Consider the following 14,113-nt stretch of genomic DNA (forward strand, 5'->3'; position numbering starts at 1 on the left):
ACATTCTCAACAAGATACTAGCAAACCAAAATCATATCATGCACCATGACAAAGTGGGATTTATTTCTGGAATTCAAGGATGGTTCAACATACAAAATTGAGGAATGTAATATACCACAGTAACAGAAGGAAGGAAAAAAACAATCATCTCAGTTGATGAAAAAACAACTATTTGCTAAAATTCATCTATCTCTCGTGATAAAAAAAAAAATTCAGCAAATAGGAATAAAAGGAAGGTACCTCAACATCATAAAACCCATATATGAAAAACCCTTAGTGAATGTCATACTCAAGGGTGATAGATTGAAAGCTTTTTCTCTAAGATGAAGAACAAGGCAAGGATGATTTCTTTCACTACTTCTGTCCTATGTAATACTGGAAGTCATAGCCAGAGCAGTTAATCAAGTAAAAGAAATAAAAGGCATCCAATTAGGAAAGGAAGAAGTAAAATTATCTGTTTACAGATAGCATGAGCCCTATAGAAAATCATGAAGTACTAAGGCACAAAAATCAGCACTAATAAAATAATCCAGCACATTAGCAGGATGCAAAACCAATACACACAAACCAGTGATATTTTTGTACCCAAAATTGAACAATCTGAAAAAGAAATTAAGAAAACAATTCCACTTGCAAAAATGTGAAAAAGAATAAAGTACTTACACATTAATCAGAGGTGAAAAACTTGTACACTAAAACCTAGAAAACATTGACGTAAGAAATAAAACATAAATAAATGGAAAGACATTGATGTTGGTGGATTGGAAGTTTTATCAGTAAGATGTCAATATTGCCCAAAGAAATGTACAGACTCAATGCAGTCACTAGCAAAATCCTAACAACATTTTTCCTTGTAGAAATTGAGAAATTAATATCTCAAGAGACCCTGAACAGCCAAAACAATCTTGGCAAGAAAAACAAACTTGAAAGCCTTATATTTCCTGATTTCAAAGTACTACAAATGTAAAGGAAATCAATCCTGAGTATTTATTGGAAAGACTGACGATGATAATACTTGGTCAATAATTGACAATAATTTGGTCACCTGATTCGAAGAGCTGGCTCATTGTAAAAGACCCCAATGCTGGGAAAGATTGAGGGCAAGAGGAAAGGGGGCAACAGGAAATGAGATGCTTGGATGACATCACTGACTCAATGGACATGAGTTTGAGCTAGCTCCGTGGGATAGTGAAGGACAGGGAAGCCTGGCGTGGTACGGTCCCTGGGGTTGCAAAGAGTGGGACACGACTTAGTGAATGAGCAACAGTAGTACTCAAAAAACTGTGATACTGGCATAAAGACAAACATACCGATGGATGGAATAGAATACAGAGCCCAGAAATATACTCTGACGTTTGTAGTCAAATGCTTTTCAACAAGACTACAAAGACCATTCAGTAGGAACACAACAGCCTTTTGAACAGATGGTAATAGCAAGGCTGGATATGTTCATGCAAAAGAATGAAGTTGGACCCTTACCTAACATGATATACAAAAACTAATTCAAATTGGGTTAAAGACATGAATGTAAGAGCTTAAAAACTATAAAAATCCTAAAAGGGAAAACTTCATGACATTCATTTGATAATAATTTCTTGCATATTATACCAAAGGCACAGTCAACAAAAGAAAGCAGGTAAATTGGTCTTCACCAAATTTTAAAACTTTTGTACACCAAAGGACACAGTCAACAAAGTAAAAAGGCAGAGCACAAAATGGGAGAAAATATGTACAAGTTACATACCTGATGATACCCAGAATATACAGAGATTTCAACAACAATGAAAACCAAACAACCTCATTTTAAAATGGACTTAGATAGACATTTCTCCAAGACGATATACAAATCTTATAATTTGTGTATCATATGAAAAGATATTCAGTGTCACTGATCGTTAGGGAAATGCAAATCTAAACCCCAGGGAGATATTACATCACTCCCACTGAAATGCTATTACTAAAACAGTGTAAAATAATAGGTGTTGACAAGGATGTGGAGAAATGGCAGCCTTGTGTACTTTTCTTGGGACCGTAAAATGTGGTAACTCCTTTGGAAAACAGTGTGATAGTTCTTAAGAAAATAGAATTTATAATATGATCCACTTCTGAGTATAAACCAAAAAGAAATGAAAGCAAGGTCATGAACTTGTACGCCCACACTCATAGCAGCATTATTCAGAATAGTCAAAAGGAGGAAGTAACTCAGTGTCCACTGAAGGATGAATAGGTGGACAAAATGTGGTTGCTGTGGTGGTTGTTGTTCAGCTGCTAAGTTACGTCTAACTCTTTGCAACCCCAGGGACTGCAGCACACCAGGCTTTGCTGTACGTCACTATCTCCCAGAGTTTTTTTAAATTCATGTCCATTGAGTCAGTGATGCTATCTAACTATCTCATCCTCTGCTACCCTCTTCTCTTTTTGTCTTCAGTCTTTCCCAGCCTCAGGGTCTTTTCCCCAGACTCAGCCGAATGAGTCAGCTCTTTGCATCAAGTGGTCAGAGAATTAGACTTTCAGCATCAGTCCTTCCAATGAATATTAGGGTTGATTTCCTTTAGAATAGACTGGTTTGATCTTCTTGCTGCCCAAGGGACTCTAAAGAGTCTTCTCCAGTATCTTCAATATATCTTCTTCAGTATATCTCCAGTATATCTTCTCCAGTATACTTCTCGAGTATAGTTCAAAAGTATTAATTCTCCAGTGTTCAGTCTTCTTTATGTCCAGCCTCACATCCATACACGACTCCTGGAAAAACCATAGCTTTGACTATTCGGAATTTTGTCGGCAAAGTGACGCCTTTGCTTTTTAATATGCTATCTAGGTTTGTCATTGCTTTCTTTCCAAGGAGCATGCATCTTTTAATATCATGGCTGCAGTCACCATCCCCAATGATTTTGGAGCCCCTCCCCAATATAAAATCTGCCACTGTTTCCACTGTTTCCCCATCTATTTGCCATGAAGTGATGGGACTAAATGCCATGATCTTCGTTTTTTGAATGTTGAGTTTTAAGCCACCTTTTTCACTTTTCTCTTTCACCCTCATCAAGAGGCTCTTTAGTTCCTCTTCACTTTCTTCATTAGAGTGATATCATCTGCATATCTGAAATTGTTGATATTTCTCCCAGCACTCTTGATTCTAGCACTTGTGATTCATCCAGCCCAGCATTTTGCATGATGTACTCTGCCTAGAAGTTAAATAGGGGGACAGTATACAGCCTTGTCATATTCCTTTCCCAATTTTGAACCAGTTATTTGTTCCAAGTAAGGCTCTAGCTGTTGCTTCTTGACCCGCATTCAGATTTCTTAGGAGGTAGGTAAGATGGTCTGGTAGTCCCATCTCGTTAGGGATTCACAAAATATGGTATATACACTCAATTATCATTCAGCCTAAAAAAGGAATGAAATTCTGATCATGCTACAACATGGATGAACCCTCAGAACATTTTGTTAAATGAAATAATCCAGTCACAAAAGGATACTGTCCAAACACTGTATGATTACACTCAAGGGAGGTCCCTGGAGTAGTCAAATTCACAGAGACAGAAAGCAGAATGGTGCTTACCAGGGGCTACAGTGGGGCAGGGAGTGGGGAGTTCGTGTTTAATAGCTGCAGAGTTTCAACTAGAGAAGATGAAAGTGTTCTGTAGATGGAAAATAGTGACTGTTCCACAACAGTGTGAGTGTACTGAATGCTGCTAAACCATACACTTAAAAATGTAAATTTCGTGTACTGCATATGTAACAGGATTTTTTAAGAACCCACCCTGCTGACTGTCTGTCTGCGCCATCTATAAGCTCAAAGATAGGGCTGTATGTGCCTTCATTGTTGTTTCCCCAGAGCCTTGGACATGTGTAGAGAATCAAGAAATTTTTGTGGCACTGTGAACTCATAAATGAGTGATTAATACCATTTTCTAACATCCTGTGCAAAGGATTTAGCACTGGAGTTGTGTCAACACTGGCTTTCCCTTTCTAATTCCTCGATTAATTTACTTCTGAAAAGCCTTTTGTATTCTAAGCATATCACACAGATGTGGTGTCCTAAACTCTGGCAGGAAGTGTTTTTACATAAATACAATTACATATTTACACCTCCCACCCTGTTCTATGGGTGGTCCCTCTCTGCCCCATCTCTCTTCCCAGCTCACACCTTGTCCTTCACGGAGGAGGTATCAAGATGGAGCTGATAAAACAAGTTCAGTGGGCAAGAACTGTTGTGAGAGCATGCTTGGCTGCCGCGAATGAATTCTCTTCTGAGTCCTGTTGAGTCAGTCTGTAGAGAACCAGAGGAAAGGATGAGAACAGAACCACTTTGGTGTTTTTGAGGACTTGTGAAGCATGGAAGAGGTAATAAAAGAACCCTGGCATCAGGCAGAGTGGTCCTGTTTTAAAACAGGGAAGAAAGGAGCTCTGTAACCCAGAGAAGAGTGAGCTTGGCTCAGTCAAGGGTTTTGACTGTAAGCAGAAGAAACTGCTTCCTCCTTGGAAGGAAAGCTACGACCAACCTAGACTAAGCTTATTAAAAAGCAGAGATGTTACTTTGCCAACAAAGGTCTGTCTAGTCAAGGCTATGGTTTTTCCAGTAGTCATGTATGGATGTGAGAGTTGGACTATAAAGAAAGCTGAGCACCAAAAAATTGACACTTTTGAACTGTGGTGTTGGAGAAGACTCTTGAGAGTTCCTTGGACTGCAAGGAGATCCAACCAGTCCATACTAAAGGAGATCAGACCTGATCATTGGAAGGACTGATGTTGAAGCTGAAACTCCAATATTTTGGTCACCTGATGCAAAGAACTGACTTGTTGGAAAAGACCCTGATGCTGGGAAGGATTGAAGGTGGAAAGAGAAGGGGATGACAGGATGAGATGATTGGATGGCATCACCAACTCAATGGACATGGGTTTGGGTGAACTCCAGGAGCTGGTGATGGACAGGGAGGCCTGGTGTGCTGCGGTTCTTGGGGTCACAAAGAGTCGGACACGACTGAGTGACTGAACTGAACTGAGAAGAAACTGCACCTGGGCTAACTGAAGCAGAAGTGGAATTGTGTTTAGGAGGTGTGTACCGAGGAGCCCAGAATCAAAAGGGAGGCTGGGTCACCAGCATCAGAATTGGGGGAAGGTAAAGGGCAGGAGGCTGCAGGGAGGGAGGCCAGGCAGCAGGAGAGAGCAGGGCTGAGCTCTGCAGGAGTGTGGCCATGGTCCTGGAGCCACTGTGTGTCCTGGGACCGTCTCTCCACTGCCGGCACCCCGCCAAGGCTTCTGTGGCAGGCACAGTGAGTTTTCACCTGTTTTGGTTTCTGCAGTAGAAAGAGGGTTCCTTCCTTTGTCCAGAGCTCACCCAGTGAGGGAGGTTTCCCCAATGAAAACAGCATCCTTAGCCAAAAGAGAAAAATTTAAAACATCTCAGCAGAGTGTCCAGACTCTACACAGGCCAGAGCATGAAAGAGGTTCACTCACAAGATACACAATGGCACCCCACTCCAGTACTCCTGCCTGGAAAATCCCATGGACGGAGGAGCCTGGTGGGCTGCAGTCCATGGGGTCACTAAGAGTCAGACATGACTGAGCGACTTCACTTTCACTTTTCACTTTCATGCATTGGAGAAGGAAATGGCAACCCACTCCAGTGTTCTTGCCTGGAGAATCCCAGGGATGGGGGAGCCTGGTGGGCTGCCGTCTATGGGGTCGCACAGAGTGGGACACGACTGAAGCGACTTAGCAGCAGCAGCACAAGGTACATGATTCTGTGGTTCCACTTCAGGGTATATACACAAAATGAAAGCAGAGTCTCCAAGAGATATTTATTTATTCATGGCAGCATTATTCACAAATAATTCACAAACGGAGGAAACAACCTAAATATCCATTGAAGGATAGGCAAAAATGTGTGTGTATGTGTGTATATATATATATATATATATATATAAGCACACATATATAATTGAATATGATTCAAATTTAAGAAGGGAAGAAACTCTGCCACATGCTATAATGTAGGTGAACCTTGAGCACATTATGGTAAGGAAATAAGCCAATCATAAAAAGACAGATTCTATATGACTCCACTCATAAGAGGTGCCTGCTGTAGTCTTATTTATAGACACGGAAAGTAGTGGTGGGTTGCCGGGACTAAGGGGAGAGGGGAGTGAGTCGTTGTTGAATGGATGCAGAGGTTCAGTCTGGGAAGACAGAAAGGCTGCGAAGATGGATGTAGTGACGGGAGCACAATGACAACATTGCATTTAATGCCACTGAACTGTGTACTTAACAGTGGTTAAGACGGTGAATGTTATGTTTTATGTATTATGTGTGTGCCCAGTTGCTCAGTCGTGTCTGACTTTTTTTGTGACCCCGTGGACTGTAGCCTGCCAGGCTCCTCTGTTTATGGCATTTTCCAGGTAAGAATACTAGAGCAGGTTGTCCTTTCCTCCTCCAGGGAATCTTCCTGACCCAGGGATTGAACCCACTTGCATCTCCTGCATTGGCAGGTGGATTCTTTACCACCTGCACCCCCTGGGAAACCCTGTATGTATTTTATCACTATAAAAAATAAAATGAAATACACTCAGTAATTCCATTCAGTTATATTTTTACTGGGTATCTAATGTGCACTGGGGACTTTTCTAGGGATCAAGCAGGGACCACGACACTTCCCATCCTCATAGACCTCATGTGGTGGTGCCAACCAAGAGCACCCAGCAGACAGTTCCATAAGATTTGTGTGCAAATTTTAAAAAATGCTACACAAAGATCCAGGTGGTAACAAGTGACCAGGGCAGTTAAGGACATCTCTGTGATGATTGACCCTCTATTTAGAAGGGAAGGCATTGTCCTGACATAAGGAGCTGGCCAGTAGGGTCATCCTGGCATCTGGGAGGCAGAGGGAGAGGTGCTTCCGTGGGTGACGGGAGGGCGAGGCGTGGTGCCCCGGCGCTCAGCTTCGCTGTGAGTGAGCTGGAAGGCTGCTGCACGGGTCAGTTGTGTCTTAAAAGATCCCTCCCTCCTGGCTGAGAGGGAGATAGGGTCCCGCTGGGTTGTGTGTTCCAGCAGTCCTCTTCACATTGCAAGTATGCTTACCTGTGTGGTTATGTGTGAGAGACACTTCGCCCAGACCTGGATCTCTGAGCTGTCAGCAAGCTGCAGCCTGTGCTCTGAGTGATTTGAAAATCTGGCTGATTTTCCAAATGTGCGGTAGTGTCTTTTTTATATGCATGACTTGATTTGCCTTTGCTTGGGGGTGGTGGTGACACTGGAGCAGGAATATTTTAAAGAACAAATTGCAGACGGAAACAGGTGGTGCTGACACTCGAAGCCCTGGGTCTGGGCAGCCAAGCTGGAAAATGGGGCCACTTGACAGAGCTTTGGTTGTTTTTAGCTTCCTTAACAACCACAGAGTGGAACGAAAACCTGAGACATTCCAGGCGAGTTCTGTTTGGAGGAAAAATGACATCAATTTGACTCAATTACCATGTGAAACATACAACAAGCCTCTCTCTGGTGAGCAGAGACCAGCGGTGTGTTCAAAGGCTCACTGGTTCCCACAGCCTAGGGATCCTGGGGGGCTTGGTGGATGTAGACGGCTTGTCTCTCCCTTGGCTGTCTGATTCATTGGGTCTGGGGTGGGCTCCAGAATGCATTTCCAAATTGTGCCCAGGGGGTGTTGCTGCTGCTTCAGGGACCCTGGTCAGAGGGACTGCTAGAGAATATAGTTCCCTCCAGGGTGGGGCCTGGGTGGGTGCAGCCGGCGATGTAAGCGTGTCACCTCTGGTTCCGCTGTGTCCCTAGGGAGGCCCTGAGTCATGCTGGTAGGTGGTGCTCTTGTGAGCACCCTCCCCGCCCACCCCACAGGCCTGGAGTTGCGAACAGCACCCCTACCCAGCCTTTGGACCAGTTCCTTCCACGTGCTCCATCACCTGTCCCTGTCTGCCCCTCCCTGACGGTGTCCCCAGGTCGCTGCACTGCTGGCTGCAGGGCTCCGGCTAGGCGCCCGGGTGCCGATGCGGTGGACACAGCCGGGGCTCTGAGCGTGCCAGGACGCAGCCAGCCAGAGCGGGACAGACTCCAGACATCGCTGCGCTGCTTCCTTTCCAGCCAGGTGTCTCCCTAAAGACCATGAGGCCGCCACCTCCACGGCTCTCCCGAGCGTGCATTTCCACACAGGCGAGGAAGACAGGCAGCCTTTGCTACACGTCTCTGAGGCCTGGTGCTTTGTGTTCTGGGGTGCTGTCGGGTTTTCAGCTGGCCAGCCTGGCTTGGCCCCGGCCCCGGCGGGAGAACGCGTGTCTGCCCGGCTTTGCGGGAGCGTGCTCTGCCCCCGGGACAAGACGCTTCAGCCGCGATCAGGTTTCCATACCTGCTCTCCTGAACGTGAGCCTCCCGGTTACACATCAAAGCCAGTAGCTTCCTGCAGGCTTCCTAGAGAACATCTTGAGAGCATGAGGCTTATTAAGTTAGCTAATGAAAAAGTTTTAATTTGGTAAATGCACATAGCAGAATTGACCATTTTAGTCATTAAGTGTGCAATTCCGGATGGTTACATGTATTCACATTGTTGAAAAACCAAACCTGAGAACTTTGTTATCTGGCAAGACTGAAACTCAGTGCTCATTAAGCAGGTCCCCATCTTGCCCTCCATCCCAGCTCCTGGAGCATGAAGCTTTTCTCCTGCTCCAGCTCATGTATTTTTTTGTGTATTTGTTCCAAGGATGGCACCTGAGCCTTATACAGAATGTGCCGAAGTGTCCTCAGGTGGAGAGGAAGAACCCAGCAATTCTGAGGAGGGAGTTTGTCCCCATGGTTCTGTCCTTGCTGAAACCTGCATCATTCCGGTCAGGCTCCATTCTTCATGCTGCTTTCAGGGGGTGTGTCAGAACACCCTGAGAACCGGTTTCCTGTGTTGTTCCTTTAAACCTGCAGTATTCTTTAATGTCTTTGGCTGGTGTTACTGTTAAAGGCAATGTTTCGATTGCGCTTTGAAACCCTCTGTGACTTGAATTTTCTCCCTCATAATTTAAAGTTTTTATTCTTCCCAGTTTTCATGTTTTGAATTGAGGTTTTCTAGTTTGGGCCCAATCCTAAGGCTGAATATTTCTGGAAAAATTTGATTTATAGCCATTGGGTGGTTCTCAGAATATCAAAACAAGGAAAAAGTTATGTGCTTTTCCTTTCTTCACCCAGGTTTGGGGATAGGTAGCTAAGGCATGACTTCAGAATTGGCCTACAGATGATCCAGAATTTAAAAAATGACTGCAATTTTGTTCTTAAGGAAAGAAAAAGTTTTGGAAGGAGGGAGTGAGAACAGAAGAACTGAATATGTTGTCTTTTTCCTTGTGGGAAAGAATATTAAATTACACAAAGATTGTTTTGCTTTAATAATAGCTTTCAAAGAGAAAAGTCCAAGCACTGACACAGCTAATTCCTTTGTCGCACACATGCTCAAACACTGCATGCCTGGTTTCTGCTGCTTCCATGCCCAGTGGTGTGCCCAGCTTCACAGGGCCTGGATTAACTGTGGCCGTGCTGTCGGCTGTAGCCATTGCTTTATGTTGCTGCTGATGTACTGGAGAGAAAGTTTTAATGCCCCTGCTGAAAAATTCTCCCTCTAGATTACGTCTATCAGAAAAAAAGTAACATATCCAAAATCAAGTGAAGTAAGTTAGAAACAGATATAGTATGATCTCATTTATAAGTGAAATCTAAAAAAAAACCTGAACTTATAGATACAGAGAACAGATTGGTGGTTCCCAGAGGCTGAGAGTAGGGATATGGGTGGAGGTGGTCAAAGGTGCAAGCTTTTAGTTATAAGATAAATAAGTCCTGGGGATGTAATGTACAACATGGTGACTATAGTTAACAGGACTATAGTATCATATATTTGAAAGCTGCGAAGAGTGAAAGTCTCTCAGTTGTGTCTGACTCTTTGTGACCCTACGGACTGTAGCCTGCCAGGCTCCTCTGTCCATGGAATTCTCCAGGCAAGAATACTTACGTTGGTTGCCATTCCCTTCTGCAGGGGATCTTTCTGTACCAGGGATCAAACCTGGGTTTCCCACATTGCAGACAGATTCATTACCATCTGAGCCACCAGGGAAGTCCAGAGAGTTGCTAAGACAGTAGGTCTTAAAAGTTCTTTCACAAGAAAAACAGTTGTAACTGTGTGGGTTGAGGCATGTTAACTAAACTTACTGTGGTAATCATTTTGAGATATGTATATATTTACTATATTATATATACTGTGGTATATAGGATATATAATCATAATGTTATATTGTTATTCAGTTGCTCAGTCACATCTGACTCTTTGTGACCCCATGGACTGCAGCACGTCAGGCTTCCCTGTCCTTCACCGTCTCCCAGAGTTTGCACAAATTCATGTCCATTGAGTCGGTGACGCCATCCAACCATCTTATCCTCATGTTCCCTTCTCCTCCTGCCTTCAATCTTTCCCAGCATCAACATCATGTTGTATACCTGAACCTAAGGCAATTATATATTAATAACATTGGGAAAAGGACATAATGAAACCAAAGTATTTTCCTAATTTAAAAGGAAAAGGGAATATTTAAAAGGTTCTTAGCTTTTCCTTCTTATCTTATACTGCTACCTTTATCACCTACTCCACTCTGCCTCCCTGCATCCCACTCTCTCCTGAGAAGGAACTCAGGAGGATGTCATGATCTTGGGGTCCTCAAATCCGATTTTTTTTTTTTTCTGTCTACATCAACTTTCATTCTTCTGTCTTACTTGACTTTTCCTATCCTTCTTCCCCTTGAATTCTGTGACTTCTTGACGTTGAGACCCCTGTAACTAAGTTCTACCAACAAGAGGTGCAGATTAAGGGGGCATATGCTTTTCTGTTATGGGCTTCCCTGGTGGCTCAGATGGTAAAGTGTCTGCCTGCAATGCGGGAGACCCGGGTTCGATTCCGGGGTTGGGAAGATCCCCTGGAGAAGGAAATGGCAATCCACTCCAGCACTCTTGCCTGGAAAATCCCATGGATGGAGGAACCTGATAGGCTACAGTCCATGGGGTCACAAAGAGTCGGACACGACTGAGCGACAAGTTTTGTTTTTGTTTATGCTTTTCTGTTACTGTATCTCATGACGAACTTTGGTTAGAATGAGGACTTAAGGTAAAACAGGAATGTGGCCTTTATGGCTGGACAAGGCTAGATTTGGATTGTGGTCATAGCTGACTGACTGTGAGTCCGGAGCGAGTGGCTTGATTTCATTCAGTCGAGGTTGGTGCAGACACCACCTGTGATGGGTTGTGAGGAGGGTTAGGGATGATGCAGATTGGCACGTGGCAGAGGGCCACAGGCACGGACTTTGCCCCTACCGTCATGAAGATCCTCTTCACCCTCCTGCAGGAAACCCCAGAATCAGCTGAAACCATTTCTTTTTTTTTTTTCAAATTCACCCATCCTATGTATTTTTTTTTCAACCAGCCTATTTCCAATTGGTCTTTGTATGTAAGCTTGTATGCCCTCACATGTATGTGATTCCAGAGTTTCCTGTTATGCAAGTTTCTTTTGAGGAATTTATATTTATGGGAATTTTTTTTGTCTCAGAAGGCCTTTTAAATAAAATCTGGGTTATAAATCTTACGTGTATGTATTTTTTGTTCCAGTAAATATCTATGAACATTGAAATTTGAATTTCATATATATATATATATATATATATGATTGCAAATCATATATTTAGATTTTTTTGTACTGGAAGAACACAGTTTTTAAAAAATATTTTTAAGTAATTAACATTTAATGAATATAATTTATATTTCATTAATTTATACATGAATATATTTATATTTCATTCATTTATATTTTATGTTTTAGATTTATTAAAAAATTGACAGTACATTGAATTCCCATTCACAATTTCCCGTTTTTGACATCTTACATTAATATGATATGTTTATTATAACTAATGAGGTAGTGTTGTTGATTATTATTGACTGACGTCCATAGTTTGTTCAGATATCCTTAGTTTTTACCTAATATCTTTGTTTGTTTTAGGATACTGCTATTTTTTTTTTTTTGGTATCTCTCTACATTTCTTTTTTTCTCTCTTGACAGGTATACAATATGTTTCAGCACCAGAGCCTTGGAATTAAAGTAAACATTCAGGTTACCAAGCTTGTCCTGCTACGACAACGCCCTGTAAGTGTCCGTCAGCACAGTTACAGGAGACGAATCTGGTCCTTAGGCTTCTTAGCGGCTGCTGAGTGCTGAGGAGGGCCCGGGTGTTTTGTCTTGCCCTCTGTCCCTGGCTGTCAGGTGGCAGCAGTGTGCCCCAGGCCAGCGACCAGGGATGCCTGGTGGGAGGCGAACGGGCACTGCTGCTGGCGTGCACGTAACCGCAGCCTCTCGGGGAGCCCTGAGCAGTGGACCTTTGTCCCCCCCCTTCATTCCCCCGTGTCTCCCGGGTGCAGAGTTGATGTTTGCGATCATGGCTAGCCTTTTGGAGCTATACCCAAGCTTCAGGCTGAATTTGGTGCACTGTAGCATCGTTTTCTGGTCTTGAGTGCGTTTCCTTATGAAAGTGTTACCTAAAGAGTTAAGCAGTGCACATGAGAACATTGGGTATGCTCTTCAGTTTGCTAAAAAGAAGAAAGCTTATCTTTAATAAGATAGTCTTCATCCTAACTTCTAGGTAAGGCCCTGGTAGCCTCTCTCTGGGTCTCTGCATCTGCCTACCAGCGCTGTGGGCAGGTGACATTGAATAATGCCCCTGCGAGCCCCTGTCTCTTCCTTAATACCCGCACTGTGGTCTGAGCATAAACTCTGGCTTCCCTGGGAAGTTGCTTCTGTAACCGCCCCCCGATTTCTTTTAGGCCAAGTTGTCCATTGGGCATCATGGTGAGCGGTCCCTGGAGAGCTTCTGTCACTGGCAGAATGAAGAGTACGGAGGTGCACGGTACCTCGGCAACAACCAGGTTCCAGGAGGCAAGGATGACACGCCCCCCGTGGATGCTGCTGTTTTCGTGACCAGGTAAAGCTGGACTCGGCCTGGGGCTGCAGACTTGAGAGGGAAGGCATTTCCCATGGGAGAGAAATTCAGGCTTGGAAATCAGACCTTTGGGCACTTGTCTGAACCTTGAATTCCTCATCTGTAAGATGGGGATAAATGATAGCTCTGCCTCTGAGATGTGAGGATTAAATGACCATGGGAAGCACTTTCATAGTGCCCCAAAGTAAGGACAAAAGTATTAGCTATTATTATTGTTATTGCTGTTATGAATATAAAACTACTGAATTCTAGTTACCCAAGACTCTTAAAACTCAAGAAAATTTGTCTACTACCTCTTCCCAACACCAAATATAAAGCTCACTGGAAAGAGCTCACCTGTGTATGAGGCTGCTTCCTAACTGGAAGGAGTGGATGCCCCCAGTTTTCCTGTTCAGGGAAGTCCATGCTCCCCAGTGGCTCAGCGGTTAAGAATCGACCTGCAGTGTAGGAGATGTAGGAGACGTGGATTCGATCCTTGGGTCAGGAAGATCCTCTGGAGGAGGGCATGGCAACCCACTCCAGTAATTCTTGCCTGGAGAATCCCATGGACAGAGGAGTCTGGCGGGCTGCAGTCCACGGGGTCATAAAGAGTAGGACACGACTGAAGCAACTGAGCCCAGTGCAAGGCAGCTTCAAGAAGTCCACGTAGGTGAATGTGTGTGCTGTGTACAGCCCCATCTATGGGCACTCTCAGGACACAGCAGCAGGCACAGAGGCCCATGGGATTCACAGAGAGGCTCCATTTGAAGCCAGGAGCTGAGCTTCACGTCTGCAGAGCTGGATGTACTCTTCCTGGTTGAGAGGGAAGCTAGGGACCCTGCTGGACAGTAGTAATCAATGGCATCTCTCTGTGTAGACGGCAGCAACGTTATTTTAGTTTTCTAGGGCGGCAGTAACCAACTACCACAAAATGTGTGGCTTCAAAAAACCAGAAATGTATTTTCTCACAGTTCTGGAGGCCAGGAGTCTGAAGTCAAGGTGTGGGCAGGGCCTTGCTCTCTCTGAAGCCAGGAGGCAGGATCCCTCCTCCTCCCTAACTTGCGGAGGCGGCTGCAGTCCTGGGCATCCCCAGTCTTGTGGGTGCATCTCTCTAGTCTCTC

At 44.1% G+C, this 14,113-nt stretch overlaps 1 protein-coding gene across 3 annotated transcripts in view; it reads left to right on the top strand.

Annotated features, from left to right (window-relative positions):
• Positions 1–14,113, top strand: part of ADAMTS17 (ADAM metallopeptidase with thrombospondin type 1 motif 17) — a 410,186-nt gene that overhangs the window by 81,840 nt on the left and 314,233 nt on the right. For all 3 annotated transcript variants that reach the window (XM_024982263.2, XM_024982261.2, XM_024982262.2), the window contains exons 5-6: positions 12,080–12,163; positions 12,838–12,995. In XM_024982263.2, coding sequence (XP_024838031.1) covers positions 12,080–12,163; positions 12,838–12,995 — 242 coding nt within the window. The remainder of the gene's footprint in view (positions 1–12,079; positions 12,164–12,837; positions 12,996–14,113) is intronic.

This window comes from Bos taurus, chromosome 21 (genome assembly GCF_002263795.3).
Source record: "Bos taurus isolate L1 Dominette 01449 registration number 42190680 breed Hereford chromosome 21, ARS-UCD2.0, whole genome shotgun sequence".
NCBI classification, from domain to species: domain Eukaryota; kingdom Metazoa; phylum Chordata; class Mammalia; order Artiodactyla; family Bovidae; genus Bos; species Bos taurus.